This window comes from Rousettus aegyptiacus, unplaced genomic scaffold (genome assembly GCF_014176215.1).
Source record: "Rousettus aegyptiacus isolate mRouAeg1 unplaced genomic scaffold, mRouAeg1.p scaffold_m13_p_6, whole genome shotgun sequence".
Classification (NCBI taxonomy): domain Eukaryota; kingdom Metazoa; phylum Chordata; class Mammalia; order Chiroptera; family Pteropodidae; genus Rousettus; species Rousettus aegyptiacus.
Window position 1 is genome coordinate 96,563,123 of NW_023416309.1, and position 16,330 is coordinate 96,579,452.

General features: G+C 51.6%; 3 protein-coding genes across 3 annotated transcripts; 2 read left to right on the forward strand and 1 right to left on the reverse strand.

Annotated features, from left to right (window-relative positions):
• The first annotated feature begins 343 nt into the window (after positions 1–343).
• On the forward strand, positions 344–4,137 carry SCRN2 (secernin 2). The gene is made up of 8 exons (XM_016164821.2): positions 344–467; positions 877–1,050; positions 1,347–1,528; positions 2,111–2,310; positions 2,768–2,983; positions 3,125–3,290; positions 3,390–3,570; positions 3,830–4,137. The coding sequence occupies exons 2-8, from the start codon at positions 877–879 to the stop codon at positions 3,986–3,988; spliced, it is 1,278 nt and encodes a 425-aa protein (XP_016020307.1). The 5' UTR covers positions 344–467; the 3' UTR covers positions 3,989–4,137.
• Positions 4,138–4,189: 52 nt separating this feature from the next.
• LRRC46 (leucine rich repeat containing 46) lies at positions 4,190–8,878 on the reverse strand. The gene is made up of 8 exons (XM_016164822.2): positions 8,573–8,878; positions 8,367–8,472; positions 6,908–7,016; positions 6,061–6,107; positions 5,676–5,785; positions 5,441–5,510; positions 4,969–5,108; positions 4,190–4,693 (listed from the first exon to the last, which is right to left on the reverse strand). The coding sequence occupies exons 1-8, from the start codon at positions 8,580–8,582 to the stop codon at positions 4,323–4,325; spliced, it is 963 nt and encodes a 320-aa protein (XP_016020308.2). The 5' UTR covers positions 8,583–8,878; the 3' UTR covers positions 4,190–4,322.
• Positions 8,879–9,000: 122 nt separating this feature from the next.
• Positions 9,001–14,852, forward strand: MRPL10 (mitochondrial ribosomal protein L10). The gene is made up of 5 exons (XM_016164825.2): positions 9,001–9,087; positions 10,906–11,075; positions 12,603–12,767; positions 13,022–13,166; positions 13,898–14,852. Exons 1-5 carry the CDS (start codon positions 9,036–9,038, stop codon positions 14,152–14,154), a joined length of 789 nt encoding a protein of 262 aa, XP_016020311.2. The 5' UTR covers positions 9,001–9,035; the 3' UTR covers positions 14,155–14,852.
• Positions 14,853–16,330: the final 1,478 nt, after the last annotated feature.

The window sequence follows — 16,330 nt, forward strand, 5'->3', positions numbered from 1 at the left end:
TCATAGATCTTATTACGGAGGTGGATGGGCACCAGCATGGGACTTTGGAATTCAACCCAGGGCACAAGTAGCAGAGGTTCTTTCTTAGACTCCAGGTGCTCCAGCAGTCCCAGCTCTAATAAATCAGCCCGGTTTTTCTTTCCTTCCTTTTCACGTGGGGTCTTTTCCAGCCCCAGCTTCCGCTCCCCACAGTGACCTCACTGGAGTTGGCCGCTAATTCGCAGACTATTCATCCTGAAAAAGGCGCCCCGGGAAGGGCGGATAGCCAGGTGGAAGGCCGCTCCACTCAAGAAATGGTGCTGGCGCACACCCTGGTGGAAGACAGAGGAACTGCAGGTGCTTAGTTCCGGCTCCGCCCCCTGGGGCAAAGGCCTTCCAGGTCACCTGAGAGCTTCCGTCCGTGTTTCTGACCCTAAACAGAGGCAGTGGCGTCCGGGACTAAGCTGGGTATCTTGGAGGAAGAGCAGGTGAGAAGCACACAGTATTGGGGAAGCCAGAAGAGGGGGCAGAAGAGAGGCATGGGACTCTTAGAGAGGGGCAGGATAGCTAGGGAGATGATCCCACGAAGGGCCAGGACTCTCAGTAGGACAGGGCCCTCGAAGTGACAGGACTCTCAGTAAGGGCCCTCGAAGTGAACACAGCCTGTGCCTGCCTGCTGACTCCCAGGCCTGGAGCTTGGGGAGAGAGTGGGTACCTCTGTTGGAAAATCGCGCATATTTGTACCTGGGGTCTTGAGCGTCCAGAACCCGAGGGAAGTGTCTTCCCTGACTGTCTGTTTGCACGTGTTGGGAAAGGAGCTCCCTAGGCCTGAGTCCAGGCCAAGATGGTGGAGAGGTGGCAGGAGAGGGACACACTCATCCCCGCCCCTCTTCCCAGATGGCATTGTGGAGCCCTGACACCCCATGTTCCTGCGACTGCTTTGTCTCCGTGCCCCCAGCCTCCGCCATCCCAGCGGTGATCTTTGCCAAGAACTCAGACCGACCCCGGGATGAGGTGCAGGAGGTCGTGTTTGTACCGGCAGGCACTCACACCCCTGGGAGCCGGCTCCAGGTGGGTCAGGCCAGATGGGGTGCTGGGAGGTGGCAGATGTAGGAATTCTAAGACTTTTCTCCTCTGTTCCCCACACCTGGGAAGCCACGAGATGTAGGGGAAACAGCATGAGCTCATGTCTACCAGCCTGGACCTAACCTTTTTTGTTCAACCTCTGTCAAATTCATCTTCGTCATCTATAGAGGGGAATGATAAGACCTTCCTTTAAGGGCCGTGTAAGGTGACTGGCACTGTGCTAGCACTTTGTAATTACCGCTTTCTGAGTAGACTCTCCCTTTCTCCTCCCTTACTTGCAGTGTACCTACATTGAGGTGGAACAGGTGTCGAAGACCCATGCTGTGATCCTGAGCCGCCCTTCTTGGCTGTGGGGGGCTGAGATGGGTGCCAATGAGCATGGTGTCTGCATTGGCAATGAGGCTGTGTGGACCAAGGAGCCAGTTGGGGAGGGGGAAGCCTTGCTGGGCATGGATCTACTCAGGTGCGGCTCTTGCCCCTCCTCATCCCGCGGACACACCAGAAATCTTCGGGCTCAGTACTGACCCACGCCATCCTCCCCTCCCCCAAGCCTGGCTCACAAAGGCCTCCCTCCTCCTTTATGCCCACCTTGCCTCTGTGTCTTTGCCAAGAAGGCTGCCGTGCCCCAACTCTCTCCTGGCCCCATCTCCGCAGTCTAGCAAGGACCTCCCACGTGTGGCCATCTCTGGGCCTCTCCTGGTCCAGAAATAGGGCAGTGGTTTTAAATTCCTTCTCAATAGAAGTAAAATCTTTTTTCAAATGAGATCTCATCTAGAGTCTCGATTTGTAAAACCAATAAAAGCAGAGCGGCTCTAACTGAAGAGAGGTTGGGGGACACTTCTGTCTCTGAGACTATGTTTCAGGCCTTTTCATGAAAAGAGAGAGCTTGAAAACCACTGGCATAATTGTGGAACGTTGACAGATTTTCTATGTGACATGGGTCTGTCATCAAACCTCTCTGAGCCTCTCCTGTCCATTGGGGCTCCTGCCACCAGCCACTGATACCCCATCGCCCTTCTGTTCCCTGGACCTCTCTTTGTGTCAGGCTGGCTTTAGAACGGAGCAGCTCAGCCCGGGAGGCCTTGCATGTGATCACAGGCTTGCTGGAGCACTATGGGCAGGGGGGTGGCTGCCGGGAGGACCCCACACCGTTCTGCTACCACAACACCTTCTTGCTGGCTGACCGGACTGAGGCGTGGGTGCTGGAGACCGCGGGGAGACTGTGGGCTGCACAGAGGATCCAGGGTGAGGAACCCAGTGCTGAGGCCTGCCTCCCAAAGGTGTCCCCTTCTTCCAGCCTTGGGAGGGGGCGGGAAAGAGGATGGCGGCAGAGAAGGCCCTATCCAGGTGCAAACCTCTCAGGGGGCAGGGCCATCCAGGGAAATGGGAAATGAGCTTACCGGGGAACTTATCCTCCCCCTTCACTTGATTAAGCCCTCTTGTGCTCCAGCCCGCTTCCTCCTCTGGGAAGCCTTCCTGGACTCCCTGGCGGTCAGGTTTCCCCCTGTATGCAAGCAGGTGCCTCTCCATCACATTCACCACAGTTGCAAGCTCACATTTATTTCTGTGACCATTTTATCTGTTTCTTCCTCTACAAGGCTAGGTCTGTTCTCTTCACCATCATATTCTCAGCACCTACCTGAGTGCCTGGAACAGAATAGGTGCTTAATGATAAATGAGCAAACCCCCGTCTCCTCCACAGAGGGGGCCCGCAACATCTCCAACCAGCTGAGCATCGGAACGGACATCTCCGCCGAACACCCGGACCTCCGGACACATGCCCAGGCCCAGGGCTGGTGGGGCGGCCAGGGCACTTTTGACTTCGCTCAGGTCTTCTCCCTGACCCAGCAGCCTGTGCGCATGGAGGCTGCCAAGGCCCGCTTCCAGGCTGGGCGGGAGCTGCTGCAGCAACAGCAAGGTCAGTGAGTGAATGGGGTGAGGGCCAGGAGGGCCACAGCGGTAGCAGCCTCCTCCCCCGCCCACAGCTTTGGGAGGGCTTGTCTGAGGCTGGAGGTCCCCCTTCTGCATGGGGGGCCCCTTACCCTGTCCTCTTTGGCAGGGGGCATCACGGCAGAGGTGATGATGGACATCCTCAGGAACAAGGAGAGTGGCATCTGTATGGATTCTGGAGGCTTCCGCACCACAGCCAGCATGGTGTCTATCCTGCCCCAGGATCCCACACAGCCATGCATCCACTTCCTCACTGCCACGCCAGACCCGTCCAGGTGGGAGGAACGAGGCTGGGGAAGGCTGGGGAGAGCGTACCAGGTAGGGGAGACGGAGGGATGTGATAGCCCTCGGTCCTTCCATCTGTGTCCCATTAGGTCAGTGTTCAAACCTTTCATCTTTGGGGCGGGGACGGCCCAGGCCCCCCAGGTGCTGTCCCCCACTTTTGGAGCACAGGACCCCATTCGGACCGTGCCACGATTCCAGACTCAGGTGGATCGCCGGCACACTCTCTACTGTGAACACCAGAAGGCCCTGGGGCTGATGGACAGGGAGCAGGTAACCCCAGGGATTAGGAGCTACTGGGGCGGGGTGGGAAGGGAGGACTCAACTTCCCCACCCCCACTAACACTGGAAATGTGAGTGAACCTGGAAGCGGAGAGACTTCCAGGCCAGGGAGAGCGGCCGCCCCTTTCAAAGCCAGCTGTCCAGGAGCATGTTGGTGTTGTCCTTTCTCCTGTGTGAGAACGCAGACATGCCCCCCTTCATCAGGAGGGAAGCCTGTCGTGGAGACTCATCCTTGCTTTTCCCCGGGCAGAATCAGGGGCAGCAGCTGCGGCAGAAGCAGCGGGATCTGGAGCAGGAAGGCCTGGAGGCTGCACGGGGCCTGCTGGCTGGGGAGTGGGCCCCGCCGCCCCAGGAGCTGGGTGGCCTCTTCCAGGCCTTTGTGGAAAGGGAAAGCCAGGCGTATGCCTGAGCACCACAGCTTGTCCTGGCCTGGGGCGGGGTGCGGCTGTGGGCCTTGGACCCCTGGGGTAGTGGGATCAGAGCGATTCCTTCATGCCCCTAGCCTTGTTCTGAGTGGCCAGCTCAGCCTTTGCTGTAATAAATGTGTTTTAAGTCTTACGTGTTTTACCGATTGCTTCCCCTGAGATGCCCCCACTGAGATAAAGACATATTCAAGGCCTGGAGACACTTTATTGGGATAGGCTCCTGCCACAGGCGAGGGCTCTGAGGAGGATGGGCGGCCCACTTCTTGCTCTTGCTTAGTCCTTGTGCCTGTGGCTCCACTGACAGGGATGGGCGGCGCTTCACTTCTTAATTCTTCTGGTCATAGTTTTGGTTGTGCTGGGGGCCCCAGCCAGAGAGGTCTTGGTGGCTACAGCTGCTCTGGCCCCCTTCCCTGCCTGGACAGTGCTCTGAGGGGCCCTGGAAACCAGAGGGCCTGGTTTCTTGGTGGCAGACGAGGCTTGTGGCAAGGAGATGGACTCGTGGGGTGTCTCCTTCCCCTGCTTGAGAGTGACAGAAGGGCTGCTGTCCCCAGCCATGGACCTCCCGGGCAGCAAGGGGAGCTCAGTGAGGGTGGGCTGTGTCTCCATTCTCAGAAGGTGCTCCGTCAGGGCTGCCTGCTGCCTGTGCTCCTTGTGCCTAATCATGTCCTTCTCCAGCTCCTTGAGGAAGCCTGTGAGGGTGGTGGTTGGAGCCTGGGCTCAGCAGGAAGACCTCTGGGCTGAAGGAAGTCTCTGGCCTGAGCAAACTGCCATGCTTGATAGGGAGGAGCCTGAGGCTCGGGTGGGGAGGACGAGCCACCTGTGTGCCCAGGCTGACACCCAGCCCTGGCTGTATTGTCCTCTTCTGGCCACTTCCCCAGACACCACTGCCACCTTAGTTTCCCCCAGACCCCACAGGGGAGGGGTGAGCTCTGGGGAAGCTACAAGCCTCAAAAAGCAGGGTCACCTCGCTCTGAGCAAAATGGGCCACTCAGCTCTGGGAACTCCTCATCTGAGGCTTCATCCTCCTCATCTGAGTTCCAACGCTCTGACACAGGCTGCCTGTCCAGGTCCAGGAGCAGTGGCAGGGCTCTTGTCACTAGCTCCCTGCAGGGCAGAAAGCAGAGGCTATGCTGGAAGGCACCCCTGGGTGTAGAGCCTGGGAGGATACGCAGACACAGCCGCAGCACCCACATTGGGAGGGGCGGTGGCTCATGAGTGGGAAGATGGGCCTGTGGTCAGCCCCAAAGAGCTAAGAGCTGGCTCCATGTGGAGTTATGGGAATGAATGGGGAAAAGGGGCGTACCTGAGCCAGAGTGGGGAGGAGAAGGTGCCATGGACCAGGAATCCAGGTTTGCAGGCTGAGAGGGAGCGCGCACGGAGCCAGTAGGAGGAGCTCAGCCATCACCCCTTTCTTCCCACCTTCAATTCCTCCTCACCTGTAGCTATCCTGCTTGGTGCAGCTATTTCCAGTCAGGTTGAGGATGAGAAGGCTCTGGGGGAATTCATCTGCTCATGCCAAAATGGGGGAATGAGGTTTTCATACCCACCTTCCAGCCCAAAGCCGCTGCCTCTCTGCACAGCCCCCGGACCCCCTGGAGGATGCGCCGTTAATGCAGGCGCAGGGAGACGGGGCAAAGAGGAGAAGGCGAGCCAGAGTGAGGGTGTTCCTACCCAGCTTTAGCTTTTCTATCAGGTTCTCAGAAAGGTCCAGAAGCTGGAGGTGTGGGAGGTCACGGAGGTTTTCCACCTGCCTGATTCGGTTTCCTGCCAGAGACAGGAAGCTGTAGGGGAATGGAGGGGTACAGAAAAAGAACTGAATCACAGAACAGCTGCAGGAAAGAAAGAGGCCACTAGGCACTTGGGTCCCTAGCTAGGCAGCTGGATGACAAGTGGGGACGCATGGCCTCCTGGGGTTAGAGAAGCAGAGCTACGCTTGCTGGATCCTCAGCTGACAAAAATCCAGGCTTGCAGAGGGCTGAACTAGTTTTTTGGGGTGTTACCAGGTTTCTGCCCATTCATCCTCCCCCAACCCTACCTGACCCCTGGCATCACTTACCGCAAGGTGGGGATGCAGGCCAGGTTCTCAATTCGCTGGATCTTATTCTGCAGGAAGAAACCAAAGTGGGGAAATCAAGCTGAGGTAGGCTGGGTGGGGGACCCTTGGAAAAGACGAAGGCTCAAGACCATGTCTACTCTTGCAGCTGGAGATCGGCACTTGAGAATGAAGACCCCAGTCCCAGAACTGGCTGTCATTACCTTAGGATGATTAGCTTTCTCCAGGTGGATGGTTACGGGTGTAAACTTGGGGCTGGCTGAACTTGATTAAAGTGTACCTGACTTACCCCACAACCAAAGAATGACCTAAAAACCTGATAAGGAAACCAAGGCACCACAGGGAAATGGAAAAGACTTGGTGGGAAGGAACTGCATGCATGGAGCGAACAATAAACATATATTATTTTGATTTCTAAAGCTTCTGTGGGGAAAGGTTCGGGGAGCTGGGTATATTCAACCTAGGAAAGGCAGAAAGTCATCCATCCGCCCACCACCACTAACAAACAGCCTTCAAGGTTCTGAAGGATGCAAAGGAAACTTCTTTGTTTCTTCTTTAAAATAGGAAATGGGCTTGAGCTATATAACATGAAAGAGTTAGGGTAGACACCTAGAAGAACTTTTACACCAAGAGGTGTCTGATGAAAAACAGTGATTCAAGAACATGATCAGGATCTCTTTTGGGAGGACTGGTCTTTCAATTCAGTAGAATTCCTGGTTCATTTGGGAACGATTTCAATGAAGGTCTGCCTGCCCAGTGCGCAAGATGACCTGGTTGGCCCCTTTAAGATTAGACATACTTGGCCCACAGGGAGCAAGTGGGGAAGAAGGGCAGCAAGGGAAGAAGTTACCTCTTGCAGATAGAGGCTGTGAAGATTCTGGAGGCCTTCTAGGTTCGTGATAGTGGTAATCCCCTCCCGGTCCAGGCGGACAGTCTGTAGTTCAGCAAGAGTGTGGAACCTGGGAGAATGGTCAGTAGGGTGGTATAGCAGAGTGCCGCTTCTGAGGTTTCTTAGCAGGGAAGTTGGGAAAGGGGGAGCAAATGTGTTTCAAGGAGAAGTGGATGGCTAAGTGACTGATCAGAGATGTCAGGAACACTGACTCATAAGTTGTGTCCAGATTATGAAACTGGATTGATTGGGAGACCTGGCTCTGTCAATAGCACTGGGAAGGATCAGAGTGAGAGAGGAGTCAGGGCCCTTTAAGTGGGAAACTCAGTGATGGCAGCTTATCATTCCTGGAGAGACTCAGAGGCAAAGAAAGCCTTCCTCGATGGTGGAGGCAGGAGCTGGAAGAGAGATGAGACAATCTCTGCAGGAAGATTCTTCCTTACTTCCATTTTGAGTGGTCCATGGAGGGAAAATTATTTGTTCCATCCACCCATTTATTAATTCAATAACATTTACTGAGTGCCCCAAAGAGATAAATGAGAGAGTCCCTGCTTATCACTATTATGGAAGCAGGCCAAAAACTTATGAAAAGTGGATGATGAGCCAAGTACAAGAGATTAAGGGAATACATGGGCTGTACACTGAGTCCAGAGTAGGAGAACCAGGGAATGCTTCTTGAAGGAGGTGAGCTATGAGTATAACACATACTATTGGATTAACACATACTATTCCTTCTGTCTGAAAGGCATGAGAAGGAAGCATTTCAGACACAAGCAATAGTATGTGTTAAGCCAACCCTTCTCGAACTTTAATGTGCCCATGAATCCCTTGGGGTTCTTGTTAAAATGCAGATTTTGATTCAGTAGGTCATGGGTGGGCCTGAGATTCTTCATTTCTAACAAGTTCCTAGGTGATGCTGATGTTGCTGTCCCCCTCTCCTCTCATCCAGCACCACTCTGAGTAGTAAGGTACTAAGGCATGAGAACATGGGGTCTTAGAAGAATTGCACATTTGTGGAGAGTGGCAAGAAATAAGGCTGAATGGGCAGTATTCATGCTAAGGTCAATTCATGCTGAGGTGTTTGAATTTTATTCTGGAAGGATCTATCAGGGAGAGCCTGATCAGATTTGTCATTTAAAAGGATCACTTTGGCAACAGAACGGGGAGCCTAGACTGGGGTCGGGAAGGCTAATTAGGAGATTTCTTGAGAGGTGATGACAGCCTTATCTAAGGCAGTTGAATGGGCGTGGTGGAAAATAGAATGATTTTTAAGGAGAGAAAATCAACTGGACATTACCACTGATTGGATGTGTGGAGTAACAGAGGGACAAAGATTAGTTGACAGATCAGTACAGCTCAGGGGACTGGCCATCCTGTGTGTTTCAATCTTCCAGCACCCTCATCTCTCCTGTGCACTCACATCTTCTCTGACAGATCCTCATCCTCGGGGAAGGTCAAGTTCCGCTTAGTGATAAGGGCTTCGGTAATGCACATGCCCTCTTCCTCTGGATTCTGGGCAAGCTCAGCTGTGAAAAGATGGGTCCAATTGTTATGCTTCCTTATTTTTGGAGGCCCGCCCCTACTGTTATCCAACTGTTCTACCCACTATCCCACATCTCTACTCACCTCCAGGCATGATCTAAAGGCTGCTGGCCTGGGGCAGGATTGGAACTTAGAAGAACAGAGCAGCTTGGACAGCTTCTGAGGATGGTGGAACACAGGATGGTATGAGGAGAGAAGTTAGGAGAGTTCGGGGACAAGGGAGAGGGGTGGATTCAGAGCAGATTATTGAGGTGGCGTAAGAAACAAAACTAAATCGAAGTAGAGAGTCTGGAGTTTGAGGGGTGTAGAGGGGCTTTGCTGGCCGCAAACTGGGGGAGGATGGTACTTGCGGGTGCAGAGAAAAGGTTCAGCGGAGTTTGGCGTCGTTGCTAGGAGACTGGACGCTAGGCGGGGCGTTGGGGAGGGCGGGATCAGCGCATGCGCCGAGCACTGCTCCAACTGGTGGATCCGCCCGCCGCTTCCGGCCCCAGGTCTCCCACAGTCCTTAGCTCCTTCCGTTTGGCTCCCGTTCGTTTTTCCGGTGGCAATGGCTGCGGCCGTGGCTGGGAAACTGCGAGGGGGTCTCCTGCCCCAGGCGGGTAAGGAGTGGCCTAGGTCCTCACTGCGCGTTGCAGCCGGTGCTCACTAGTCTTTGTCTCCCCTTCTCTACGACTGATCTTCCGTAATATGTGACCCCAGACAACTCTCGATGACCCCAGCTAGATCTCCGGCCCCATACCCCCATCTAATTCTCTGTGATTCTAGACTCTAGTAATAACTGCAACATCGCAACAGCGTCAGCGACAACCATAGTATTTATTTTCTGTAATCCACTACCCAGGTTTTGCTCAACTCGTTTACTTTCTTCCTTGGACCCTCCCCGCCCGACCTTGGCACTAGGTCTCTTTTAAGGTCTCAGCCTAAATGTCACCTCCTGAGTCCTGCTCTCGCCACCCCGCTGCAAAGCAGGTTTCCCCTGTTAAATCTACCTCGTACCGTGTTTATTGACCCCTTAGTCCATCACAGTCTAATTTTGCATTTGTTTATTTGTTGTTTCTGTATTAGACTTTAAACTCCGTCAGGGCAGAGCCATATTCATTCAGCATAGCCAGCAGGTGTCGTAATGTGTGACATTATGAGGCATGCAATAAGTATTTATTTGATGAATGATTTTGAGCACATAATATCAGTCAAGCATAGTGATAAATGCTTTACATGTATTATTTAAATCTTAAAGTAGTGAAGAAGGCATTCTCATCCCCTTTTTACAATGAAGAAACTCAAGTTTAGACCAGTCAAGTGACTGGTCAAGGTGACTGCTAGTAAGTGGCAGAAGAGATTAAAATCTGGTTCCATCTAATTCAGAGCCTGTGCTCTTAAGAGTTAGATTTTGTGGCTGCTGTTAGTCTCCATGCTTTCTGACTGACTGTTCAAGCCACTTTCTAGCTGAACCTTTCTCTGAGATTCTATCCCAGTCTTGGGAAGGGCTGAAAGTGGGAAGCTCTAGCTTGGGTCCTTTTGTCGAGGATGAAGGGGTCACTTTGGCTCAGTACTTTTAGAGCAGTTTTCTTTTCTCCTGAGGGGTGCTCTCCAGTGATGACGACAAACAAGAAGAGCGTAGGGAAGGAAGACTCGTTTAGGGGAAGTTGTGAGCGTGGTGTAACTTTCTTTCCTTTTTGCTTCAAATCGTGGGGAAAGGCTTCAGAGCAGTGCTTAGAGCAGCGGCTTTCAAACTTTACCACGCATCAGTGTCCCCTGGAGATCTCATTCAAACACTGCTAGGCTCCACTCCAGAGCTTCTGATTCATTATGTCTGGGATGGAGCCTGAAAACTGGTATTTCTAAGAAATTCGTGGGTGCTGCTGGTGTTGCCGATTGGGCCTGGAGGCCACTGGTTTAGACCATGGGTTGGCAAATTATGGCAGGAGTAGTCACCATGTTTTATAAATAACATTTATTGTAACAGCCACCTGAATTTGTTTACATATTATCTATGACAGCTTTCATGATACAGTGGCAGATGAGTGGTAGTGATAGAGACTGTTTGGCTCTTAAAATAGTTACTGTCTGGCAATTCAAGAAAAAGTTTACTCAACTCCCTCCCCCTCCTATTTTAATGTGTTCAGAATATTTTCTCTGGTCCTCATTTTTACCCCCATCTCTTTGCATAAAGAAGTGCTGGAGAAATGAGAGCTTCACAGGATCAAGCAACTGACTTAAAGCCACCCACTGAAAGAGAAGAGAAAGTTTGGGGATTCAGGATTTCTGGCAGGAAATTCTTCATCCTCCTCTTGCATTGAGTCTAGCTTCATGAGCCAGGGATGTCTCTGCCTAGAGGATGGGCTTTTTCTCCTTCTGCGACAGACGAAGGCTCCAGAAGAGGCTGCATCTCACTGCATTGTAATTTCCCCTCCTAGGCAGGCTGCCCACCCTCCAGACTGTCCGTTGTGGCTCCAAGGCTGTTACCCGCCACCGTCGCGTGATGCACTTTGAGAGGCAGAAGCTGATGGCTGTGACTGAGTATATCCCCCCCAAGCCTGCTGTCAATCCAAGATGCCTGACACCTCCTTCTAAGCGCCCCCAAGAGGTAAGGAGGAGACTGGGCATGTCACTTGCTGTGGTGGAGAATTAAAGTGATCTGTCTCAGTGACCATAGTGAAGTAGGACTCTAGGACTTCCTCACTTTGACTCCATGGCCCAGCTACGTTAAAATAAAATCTGTGCTTGATTTGGCATTGGTTATTTGGACTTTGTGGATTGGACGGGCCTCCTGAATTTTCTTCATTCTTATGTCCAAAAATATATGTGTAAAAGTTATCCAAGCAGGTAGGGATAGGGAAGAGTATCTCTTTCCTGTCTTGAAGGACTTGAAGCTCCCATGTTTTCCTAGAGAAATAACAGAGGTATTTTGTTCTTGAAAAAGGACAGTAAGACCAGTGGGGAATTTGTGACTTTATGGTGGTTCCTTTTACTACAGTATCTAATAAATTCTGGTTTCTAGTTGGCCACTGCTGCTTAAAGACTAGTTAGCTATCCTCTCCTGCTAGAGTCTGGGAAATAGGGAGGTGAGCAGCAACTGCAGCTTGAGGGATTTAGGTCAGATGTCAAACACTGATGCAAGAGGTGATAAGTCATTTGGCAGAGATTCCTCAAAGACTAATGTCCGGGCGGAACCTACCCACCTGGGTTTTCTCCCTGTGAAAGCGAAGAGCTATCTGAAATGAGCCCTGAAGAATCAGCCTGTAGAGTACTCGACAACCATGTTTCAATGTCTGGATCTCTTTCAACAGGATTTGGCTTTTGCCCAGCCAAAAGTGACTGATAGAAAAATTGGTTGATAGCCCCACATTCAGACAACAGTACAGTCCTTGAATGGAATTTTCTCACTCAGGTTTTTTCCCATAATTTTTTATTAAGCTAGTGGTGATTGCTACCTCATAACTAGCAGCTACTGTATTGGACAGGACAGGTCTAGAATCTAGATTTGGCACCAAAGTGAGTCTTCCATTATTTTACCTTATATATGTTAATATTTCCATAGTATTCTGCAAAGTGCACCATGACATTTAGGTACTCTACTGTTTAAGTAAATTGTAGAATCATTGCTATGGTGAAAGAAAGTCTCTTACAGTGTTTATGGAGGTCTGTGAATGTATTCTCAGGTTCACAAGTTCTCAACTCTGAGAAGCACTGTCTTAAGAAAATGAAGCCTTGTTCTGTGAAAATGGTTCAAGTTTGAATTAACACTGCAAAAGAGTTATCTTGTATTTATAATTGGTAAATTAATTCAACATGAGTACAGTGTCAGAGGAATAATTGAAGTAATTTTTGACAACATTGTTGTCCAATAATATTGATTGGGTCAACTCGCTGAGCAGTTAGGGGGAACTGAGTGTTCTCAGGTTTGAAAAACGCTACTCTAAAGACTGCGATTATCTAATGAAAATGAAAAGATAGAGTGGGAGATGGAACATGTTTCGGAAAGGGGCTCAGCTATCCTGCTGTACCCTGATCTTTGGGCATCACCAGAAGTCCAGCACCCATCTCTGAGGGATTGAGGGGTGCAAGGAGAAGAGGCAGCTCATGGCCCTTTGGTCATCCCTTCTGACTTCAGGAGACAGGCCTCATCCGGCTTCTCCGTCGGGAGATAGCAGCAGTTTTCCGAGACAACCGAATGATAGCTGTCTGTCAGAATGTGGCTCTGAGTGCGGAGGACAAGATTTTTATGCGGCACCAGCTACGGAAACACAAGATCTTGATGAAGGTCTTCCCTAACCAGGTAGGAAGTGGCCCAGCCTATGGGACCTGCCCATGATCCCCCCTGGCCCCAACTCAGACCCTAGAATCTCTCCCTAGATAGGGCATTTCTGACTCCTCCCCTCTACCAGCAGCCCTCTAGCCTCGTGCCTAAACTGCGATCTGGGGCTGAGGAGACCCTTGAGTTTCATCCTCAACCTTATGTGGCCTGGGATTAAGGTAGGCAGCTCTTCCTCCCACTCATCCCTAATAAATCTTTCTTTCCTATTGCTCCAGGTCCTGAAGCCATTCCTAGAGGATTCCAAGTACCAAAACCTACTTCCCCTTTTTGTGGGGCACAACCTGCTGCTGGTCAGTGAAGAGCCCAAGGTCAAGGAGATGGTGCGAATCTTGAAGGGTATGCCTTTCCTGCCACTGCTAGGTGAGCAAGCCTCCCTGCCAGTTGGGGATGGGGAGCAGGTGCTACAGAAGCGTAGTGCCATCTGCTAGGCATGAGTGAGTGAAACTGTGGACATCCTTGGAGGGGACATCCTCTCACAGGTGGGATCTACGTCAACAGCACCGTTTGTTGAGGGCTACCTGTGTCATTCTAATACCTGTATTGACTCTGTATCACTTCTGCACTGGGGGAAGATTATGGAAGGCAAAGAGGACTCTACCAGGGGAGGAAGTTCAGACACTTTAAATCTAGCAGATGCTGAAACCCATACAGACAAAGATACTTAAATAGCCCAAGTGAAGGGTGCTGAGCTAAGGGGCAGTGGGCATTGTTTTCCAGACTCTCCTGATGCTAAGAATCCCTGGAGGTGCTGTTTTTCTATAGAATACTGATTTCATATGACTCTGTGGAAGCGGGGAATGGGGCAGGAATCTGTTTACAATGCACCACACACACACACAAACACATACTGCATGGTTCTTCAAGAAAGTTTAGGAAACTGACTTAGTGCGGGTCGGGCCAGGTGGGTGATTTATGTAAGGGGGTGGGGATCAGTCCCAGACAGAGCGGGAGTGGGATGGGGCACAAGTGGGAACCAGACGGGGGAAGGCTGGGAGGTAAAGGGCAATGGAGAGCAGTTCCTAGGGTTGGAATGTTGTTTTCAGAGAAGATGGGCATTTGTAGGGAGCCCGGCTGACCCTGTGTTCTTTCAGGTGGCTGCATCGATGATGTCATCCTCAGCAGGCAGGGCTTCATCAACTACTCCAAACTTCCCAGCCTGGCCCTGGTGCAGGGGGAGCTGGTAGGAGGGCTCACCCTCCTCATGGCCCAGACCCACTCCCTGCTCCAGTACCAGCCCCTCCAGCTGACCGCCCTGTTGGATCAGTACGTCAGACAACAACACGAGGGGGACTCCGTCGTGCCAGCCAGTGGGCAGCCCCGTTCTCTCAGCCCTGTTCCAGACTCATAGCCAGCCTGTTGTACCCAGCCTGCCCATAAATACACCCTGCCCCATTGGTTATGCTGTCCTTCTGGAGATGTGGAAGAACTCAGGGTGGGGAGTGACCTATGACCCCTGGCTTCTGCTCACATTGACCTCCTCAGATACAGGGCCACTTGGAGATGAAGAAGGAGTCCATTTCAGAATGAAGGCTTTTAATCATTGTCTTTGTCCTTAGTATTTCCAGCTTAGGACCTGACAAGAGCAAAATCTCAGCTCTCCACGTTCAGGGCAGGGAAGCTGAACAGATGAGGACATTGCCTTCTGCCTTTGTGCTCATGTTTTTTGCACACGTCTTCCCCAGCCTGTCCCCTCGTGTGTCAGAATGGCTCAGCTGACTAGTTGTGCTAAGAAGGGCTCCTGTTGAGAGCCTGCTGTGCCAGGCTGCGTGCTGACCGCCGTCCACGTATTAGTTCTTTCATTTCACCATATTAGCCCTAATTCACAGAGAAGAAAATTAAGGGGCAGAGAAGTTAAAGAGCTTTTCAAGGTCATAAAGTTGGTGAATGGCCAAACAGGACTTGAACCAGGCTCTCTGCTCTGAAGACCATGCCCTGGATTTTTACACTAGGGTCCCAGGTGTGCTTGGTTGTTAATTTTCCCTCGGGGTGTGCCATGTTGTAGAAAGTTTGGGAACATTGCTTTATGATAAAAAAATATGCATTTTACTTTAGTCTGTTTTGATTTTTATAAGCTTATCCTCCCTGTAGACTTTTTCTCATGGTCATCTCAGACTCTCCTTCCTAAAAAATCCTCTTTACCATGTCTAAGCCTTTTATCTCCCTGTCCCTGCTCTCACAAATGGCATCTCTTACATACTTGACCTTTTGAGGACAGCTGCCAGCTCTCCCTGTAACTAACATGTCTCAGGTGGTTCTGAGCAAAGATGCTGGTGGGGTGGGGGGGGACCAAGATTCTGCATTAATGAGGGGATCTGAGGGTTCTCAAGTGGAAGGCCTCATCCAAGTCTGGAGGAACAAAAGGTCCTAATGAAGGAGAGTGTGTTTAGCAGCCCACGCTTGTTCCTGGAGCATGCCCTGGGTGGATGTAGGGGTGATGGGGGCGAGTGCCTGTTGAGCATTCCTTCTGGACTTGGAGCAATGCCACAGCTTCCTCGGTCTTGGACAGGCACCACTGTGGCAGTAGTGATCAGCAGTTCTTCCCTGGCCTGGTCCAGGACCAACTGCCCACTGCACCCAGCTCTGTGCCGGATGCCAAGAGATGCTCAATGTGAAGTGAATGAGGAGGCACTTGAGGCTCCCAGATACCAGAGTCAGGCTGGCCACTGCTGCCCAGTGCTCTTCCTGATTCTCAGAGCCACACAGTGCTAACCGCCCTCCTGGGGTGGCCAGAACAGTGCTGAGGTTCTGAATGGCACAGGTTAGGCATCTCCTGAGAGATGTGTATGACCCTGAAAGGTTAATCAAGGCCATGTGGGGACAAGATAGATAGGGGGGAGTGGCCTAAATCATTTCTGTATCAAAGAAGAACCCCACATTCCATCCTTCACCTGCTGATCATGCCTGGGGCCCCACCGCTAAAATCCTACTTCTTTCTGGAAAGTGGCTTCACTGCACTTAGAAGTATCAGTTTGTTTCACATTCATTTGAATGACTTTTAGACCTTTCTCAAGAGCTGGGTTTTTTTATTAGAATTGAGCAGCCGAACACAGAACTCCAGTAGAAGGGCAGAGGTTCTCAGAAAGGGAGAGTACCCGAGTTGGCTCCAGCTAGCTCTTTAACAGCCAGCTGGTTCCTGCCCCAGACGCCCTCCTGGTGTGGACTCGGCAGGCTGGGGGTTTTGTCTTACCACATCGGTGCTTCCAGTCCCCCCACCCAATGGGATCTGATCAGTGACAGCCTTTGTAGGGGGCCACCGGCTGGCCCTTTTGAGCATCGATTGCCCTGCTGACCATGCTCTTGGCACTGTCTATTGTGGTCCCAAAGGGGCATCCATCTCCTCCCTTCAACCTGATATCTTTGCTGGCTCCAAATTTTGCAATCTATTTTCAGATGTAAAACGAGAGGCTGGAGTTAATAAGGAAATGGCCTTGGGTACTGACTGGGATCAAGGCCACACTAGTCTGAGTAAACCCTTTACTGCCATTGGCTTGAGGCCAGCAGCTCCCCAGTCCTCTGTAATCCTT